This window comes from Arachis hypogaea, chromosome 6 (assembly GCF_003086295.3).
Source record: "Arachis hypogaea cultivar Tifrunner chromosome 6, arahy.Tifrunner.gnm2.J5K5, whole genome shotgun sequence".
Taxonomy (NCBI): domain Eukaryota; kingdom Viridiplantae; phylum Streptophyta; class Magnoliopsida; order Fabales; family Fabaceae; genus Arachis; species Arachis hypogaea.
The window spans coordinates 114543658-114550616 of record NC_092041.1 but is presented as its reverse complement, the minus strand read 5'-3'; the positions used below and the strand labels follow the sequence as shown (position 1 = coordinate 114550616).

Below are 6959 nucleotides of genomic sequence, written 5' to 3'. Positions count from 1 at the left end.
AACTATTTAACTTTTACTGTGAATAAATTATACACCTAAGAATTATTAATAACTTGACAACTAACCTACTCTGTGATATCTAAACATCATCCAATTTACTCATGTGTTAAAACATTAGTTCTATAAAAGTTTTCTACTTAAAATCGCATAAACTTATTAATTTAAACGATAAAAAATACACTAACCTCAAAGTTCATAACTCCCGCAATGTACCAACTAGTGTTTAGGCGATTGATGTCAGTGTTATGTGCCATAACGTCTGGAAAATTAATAAATATCAAAAAAATATTGTGAAAAAGAGAAAAATGAGATAAATGAGAGAAGAAGATGGGACCAGAAATGCTGTGATGACACGTGTTTGTGTCTTATCTCGTTTATACTGTAAAAAGATAAGACACAAAAAAAACTCTAAAAATAACATATTTTAGTAATTAAAATGTTTATTTTATTTATTTAAAAAAAAATTCCGCACTTAACCTATTATAAAAAATGAAGTGGATTGTTTGAGGCTAATTTTTTTTTATATTGTTTAAATATATGTGTAATACATCATTATTGGAAGATTAGGTATTTTTTTTTGATATGGTGTTTTATTCAAATCGGACGGTCCGATTTGTTTGAAGAGAAAAATAAATTACAAATCAGAGGGTCCGATTTGTTTGGAGAAAAAAATAAGCTACAAATTGGAGGGTCCGTTTTGCATTTTTTATTTTTTTTATTTTTTAAAATAAAAATCGGACGGTCCGATTTTAACATTAAAAATTTTTTTATTTTCGAATTCACAAATCGGACGGTCCGATTTGTGATTGTTTGTTTGAAAAAAAAAAATAAAACAAACAAATCGATTTGTACATCCCATACCAATGTGAAACACACTTCTGCTCACAGCTTCTTGTTATACACTTCTCTCTCTCCCACATAAAAAATAACAAGCGATTGTTTGATGTGTTATAAGAAAAAAAGTTTAGTGAATTACCCTTTCTTAGTGATTATTTTATTCACACGCACAAACTATATAATGTAAATATAATATCTCTTTAACTAAAGTAAATTAGTGACAAAAAATAAAAAAAGTAAAGTAAATTCAGCTAAGGACACGAAGACAAAATACAAAGAAAAGAAACAAAAAGGAAAATGAAAAACAAAACAAGATTAAATAATCGTATCTTGTCTTCCCCCCAATTTACACTCACTTTCACACACAGACGCCAAGAAAGAAACCATACGCCAAGAAAGAAAGAAAGAAAGAAAGAAACCATTTTTTCACATCCTCAGTAGTAAAAACCCTAATCTTCGATCGCTCTCCTCTTCCTCTCTCTAAAACCCTAATATCCGATCCTCCAGATCGCTTCGCCCATCAAATCCCCGCTCCCCAATCGCTAAGCTTTCCTATTGCGCCACCAATTTTCCTCCTAGGGTTTGTTCTGATTGAAATTCCGTCAAGGCTGGCGGCTACCCGGGTCATGTAAATGGCGGATCCGCCAACAATCCGCCCCTGCAAGCGTTGTGTTACAGTTATAGATACAGTTACGGGCGGTAGCATAGGAAGCAGAAGCAGCAGCAGAAGGAGAAGAGTGGTGTTGATAGGGTCAGAGAGCTGTGAAGATTGCGAAGAGTGAAGCATGCTGAGCGTGGTGCGAGTGCACCTCCCTTCCGATATTCCCATCGTAGGATGTGAGTTAACACCTTATGTGCTCCTCCGCCGCCCTGACAGGACCGTTACCACCGATGATGTTTCCGAGATCAACCCCTTAGATGGCCATTTCTTGCGTTACAAGTGGTTAGTGCACTTCCCTCTATTCGCATCTTCTTTTTACCCTATTGTGAAAGAATTATTTATCTTTCTTGATGATCTTGAATTGTGTTTCTTGTTTCTTAGAAGTGGGTGTATGTAGTTTTTGCTGTTAGGTTTTAGCTCATTTAGCTATTTTGGTGTATTAAACTTGAATCTTTTAGTGTCTGCTATTTGAGATCACCATTTGGACCTTCCTTTTGGCAGGTATCGTGTACAAAGTGATAAAAAAGTTGCTGTTTGTAGCATACATCCATCCGAGCAGGCCACACTGCAGTGCCTAGGTTGTGTTAAGGCTAAAATACCTGTTGCCAAAAGTTACCATTGCACTCCAAAGTGTTTTTCAGATGCATGGCAGCATCATCGTGTCTTACATGACCGTGCTGCAAGCGCAGTTAATGACAACGGAAATGAAGAGGAGGAGTTATTTGGGCGATTTAATAATTCTGGTTCTGGGTCTTCCAATACCACCTTATCTGCCTCTGCTTCAAGTGCTAGCCTGACAAATGGAGCTGCACCTGTGTATCCGGCAGCAATTACACAACGAAGTGGTGGTGAAACGTGGTTTGAAGTTGGACGTTCTAAGACATACACCCCTACTGCTGATGACATTGGTCATGTACTTAAGTTCGAGTGTGTTGTAGTTGATGCAGAGACAAAACTTACCGTGGGGCATTCTAGCACTCTACTAACATCCCGTGTCATTCCTGCTCCTTCGCCTAGTCCACGTCGAATGATACCTGTTGATGGGATGGGGCATTTAGATGCAGAAGGGCGTATAACATCTTCAGGATCTTTTACGGTTCTATCATACAACATATTGTCTGATTCATATGCCTCAAGTGAATTATACAATTACTGCCCTTCGTGGGCTCTTTCGTGGCCTTATCGCAGGCAAAATTTGTTACGAGAAATAGTTGGTTACCGTGCTGATATTATTTGTCTTCAGGAGGTATGTTCATGTGCTGTTAGATGCGATGATGATTTTTTTTAATGTTTTTTAAACTTTTTATTCGTTGAATGGTTCTGAGTAAATAGCTCTTTATGTCAACCACAGGTTCAAAGTGATCATTATGAGGAATTTTTTGCCCCTGAACTGGATAAACATGGTTATTATGGTCTTTACAAGAAAAAAACAAATGAGGTTGTTGTTGAACTTTACTTCGTTATTTACATAATTTTAAGTTTTTTCTTTTGTTGTTAAGCTGAGATGATGGGGGTCTTGCAGGTATTCCTTGGTAATGCCAATACAATTGATGGTTGTGCGACATTTTTTCGTAGAGACAGATTTTCACATGTGAAAAAATACGAGGTGAGGAGTTATTTTATGGGTATAGACTTCTCTTAAGTTTCTATACAACTTAAAATGGTGTTTTCTTGCATGCAGGTTGAATTTAATAAGGCTGCACAGTCATTAACAGATGCAATGATTCCAACCTCTCAGAGGAAAACTGCCTTGAATCGGCTGGTTAAGGTTGTTTATTGCATGAAACATGATACTTTGAATGAATAAATTATCTGTAATAGAGCTGTTGCTTAACAAGTTTCCTTTATTTTTCTTTTAGGATAATGTTGCACTAATAGTTGTACTAGAAGCAAAGGTAAACAATCAGCCTGTTGACAATCCTGGGAAAAGACAGCTTCTTTGTGTGGTATGCTTTTCTTACTTTGATTTAGTCATCCCCCTTGCTCACTTACGTGGGTCCTCCTTTGTGGTTCTTGTTGCCAATATTACTTATACAAATTGTGCATGGATTTCTCTTATTGTTTTCCATTTCTGTGTTATGCTTGCAATATTTAATTGATGATTGGGCTGTTTTTTGAATTTTTCTCTATGGACATTTTTTTGTTCTTAGTATTCAGTTATTATTAAGGCTAATCATTCCTGATATATGTTTAAGGCCTCTTTCTTTTAATCATTATTCTTATGGTTTATTGTTTTACTCGTGGATTTTGGCTCTGTTAATAAAAATTTGGGTAGCATATAAATAAACCATTGTAACACCTTGTCACACCTAGTTGAGTTGTATTGAAATTCTCTATAATAAGGTCTGTTATTATTTCACCTAAATTTTCTTAACAATAAGAGGTTTAGTATAGTATCCTTGGCTTGGCCAAACAAGATGGGTTCTTGGATATTTTCAACATATTGGGGTTATTAAATTTACAAGATTGGTGAGCCAAACGATGTCTGTCATCAGTAGACGCAGTAGTGTTAGTGTTTTTTTTCTTTCCCCGTGAATTAACTCTGAAACCTCATATAAAAATGACCAACATAATTGTCTTGTTTCAATTTTTTTTATTGAAATCACTATCTGGATTTATCTTTATTAAAGATATGCTTTTCCTCCCCCTTCCCTACCTTTACTACTGTTGGTTTATGTTCAACTTCATTTCTTTTAACTAATATCTAATAGCTATTACTAAATCTTAGTTTTTATTTGTGGAGTTCAGGCAAATACACATGTCAATGTGCATGACGGTTTAAAGGATGTCAAACTCTGGCAGGTTAGTAATTGCTTTGACTTGTTCATATTGAATAGGAAACAGTGTGTACTTCGAACTCAATCTTTAATAATTTCTTCCTCTCTTTTAGGTGCATACACTTTTAAAAGGATTGGAGAAAATCGCTGCCAGTGCAGACATTCCAATGTTGGTTTGTGGAGACTTTAACTCAGTTCCAGGAAGGTTTGGTTCCTTCCCTTTACATTTAATGTTCAATAAAGTTCTTCAAGGGCCATTTTATCGGTGTCAGTAATTTTTTTCCTAAGGGCTATTCTGACTTTGCTGCAGTGCTCCTCATTCTCTTCTTGCAATGGGAAAGGTAGATCCTTCACATCCTGATTTAGCTGTTGACCCACTTACTATATTGCACCCTCGTACCAAGTTGGTTCACCAATTGCCACTGGTAATGCATTCGTTCAAGTATATTTGAAGTTATATATAATCTCTCTCGCTTTAATTCTGTATTTCCTTGTCAACTTTTCTTATTAACTTTAACTTTTTGGGTGTGGCATCCTTTCTGTTTTAGGTCAGTGCATATTCATCTTTTGCAAGAACAATTGGTGTTGGGTATGAGCAGCATAGACGGAGATTGGACAGCACAACAAATGAACCTTTATTCACCAATGTCACTAGAGATTTTATTGGATCTCTAGATTACATATTCTACACAGGTAAGCTATCTTGCCATATTATCTTACTAATAAATCTAACATCCTGGTTTCTTGCTTGTGAAGTAACATCATTTGTTTTTTCAGCGGATTCCTTGGTTGTGGAGTCGTTGTTGGAGCTATTGGACGAGGAAAGTTTGAGGAAGGATACAGCTCTTCCTTCACCCGAATGGTCCTCAGATCATATAGCTCTGTTAGCTGAGTTCCGCTGCTGCAAAAATAGATCTAGGCGCTGACTCATAAGGTACTATTTACTAATATCACTCCTTATTCCCTTGATAAATGAATTGTCCTTTACACCCTCTTATGTTTTGATTTGTGTTGGTGTATATATTTTATTTTATTCATAATTTTTTAAAAATAATAATTTTGTTAGATGTTGAGAGACGTGCTAAGTAGGGGACATAGACCTAAAACTTCTCCTTCCATTTTATCATAATTCCCACATAGATAGACCCTTAATGACTGGCAATCTCTTAAGTTTTCTCCTCTTGTTAAATATGAACACTGAGCCCAATAGGTATGTACCAGTTTTGTTTGAGTCTCTTTAAAAGTTGAAGGACTTTTATCAGCTGGAGTAATCTCTTGGTGTGATGAAGGATTTCCCCTATCTTATATGCCATTGATATTTTTTTCTCCAGGATTTGACTGTTTCACTGATGATTTTTACAATCTTATTGTGTCTGTACTCGTCCTTGATGTGTCTTGTTTCCATTCCCACATTGAATCGTTCTTGTCTTTGATCGTTTTGTTCCACTACCACATTGGGTAGAGTTTTGGTCCTTTTTATGTCTTTATGCTTTACTACTTTTTTTGTGGTGATGGCTCTCAATTTTTGTAGGTCGGATCCGGATATACGTAAACAAAAAGGTTGAAAGAATCAAGCATTTAGTTGACAAGATATTGTAAGAGTGGTAGATCATGGCCTTTGTCTTTTTTCCCAGGTATCTCCCATGTGGGGGTCCTTGCAATGATCTGCTTTGTATCATGCTACCTTTGTTTCATAGAAAATTTATCATCCCTTTTACTGATTTGCTTACTTCACCCTCCTCTTCCCTAATATATATATTTTTTATAAAGTGAAAGCTTTCTTATTTTCCCACGGGCTTTATACATCTAAAACTCAACTAACTAATCAATCTTTCCATTCTTGAAGTCCTTCTGATCAAGTGACAGCTGAGTGCTGAGTCCAGGGCTTATAGATATCTGTCTCCATTAAATTATAATATATCTTGAAAACTGTTTATCTCATTTGCTAACCTGAAAGTTTACTAGTTTAGGATGGCGTATTGATTTAAGTTTGTGAATTTTGTCACATACGAGGTGAGTTGCCTAGCATGGGCATAATTAATGGAATAGTAGGTTTTCGGCTCTACCTCATAATTTCTGGTAGATAGCAAATACAAATTATTTGCAAGAATATCATCAGCATTTTCTTAAATTAGAATGATGTAACTGTAATGATGCATTTCTATTATTTAATTTCTGTCCATTGTTAATGTAAAGAGTTATAAATTGACAGTTGATAATGCATTGTCATGTAGACACAAAGCTCTCTCTTCTATTTTTATTATATTTTGTTGAGATTATGGATATTAAGTACAAAAGTCAATTTCTTCTGCTCACTTGGCAGCATATAAATATATAATTGTGTTAAACTTTTATCGTATTACTATTTAGTTAATTTGATTTTATGCAAGTTATTTCAAGTTGTACATAGGTACTTGAGTATTGAAAATTAAAGTTTGTGCCATAGTATAATTGTAAAGAGATTACTACTATTATTGCTCATGTATTAATGGCCAAAGATCCAATAAAGTATAGACGATATTTCAAAGATACTCTGATGATGAACGAACTAACGAAGTCGGAATGAACCTCATGATACCATCAACGACGTGTGAATATAATTATTGCACTGGTTAAAAATTCCACCAAGTGAAGGAGGGGGTTCTTCTAGTTCAACTCTGAAACTCTTTTGCACTTTATTTCTA

General features: G+C 35.2%; 1 protein-coding gene across 1 annotated transcript; it reads left to right on the top strand.

Annotated features, from left to right (window-relative positions):
- The first annotated feature begins 1154 nt into the window (after positions 1-1154).
- Positions 1155-5996, top strand: LOC112755942 (carbon catabolite repressor protein 4 homolog 1). The gene is made up of 12 exons (XM_025804293.3): positions 1155-1780; positions 2000-2744; positions 2850-2936; positions 3021-3104; positions 3180-3266; positions 3358-3444; positions 4247-4300; positions 4389-4480; positions 4586-4700; positions 4824-4968; positions 5053-5209; positions 5807-5996. Exons 1-11 carry the CDS (start codon positions 1623-1625, stop codon positions 5199-5201), a joined length of 1803 nt encoding a protein of 600 aa, XP_025660078.1. The 5' UTR covers positions 1155-1622; the 3' UTR covers positions 5202-5209; positions 5807-5996.
- The last annotated feature ends 963 nt before the right edge of the window (positions 5997-6959 follow it).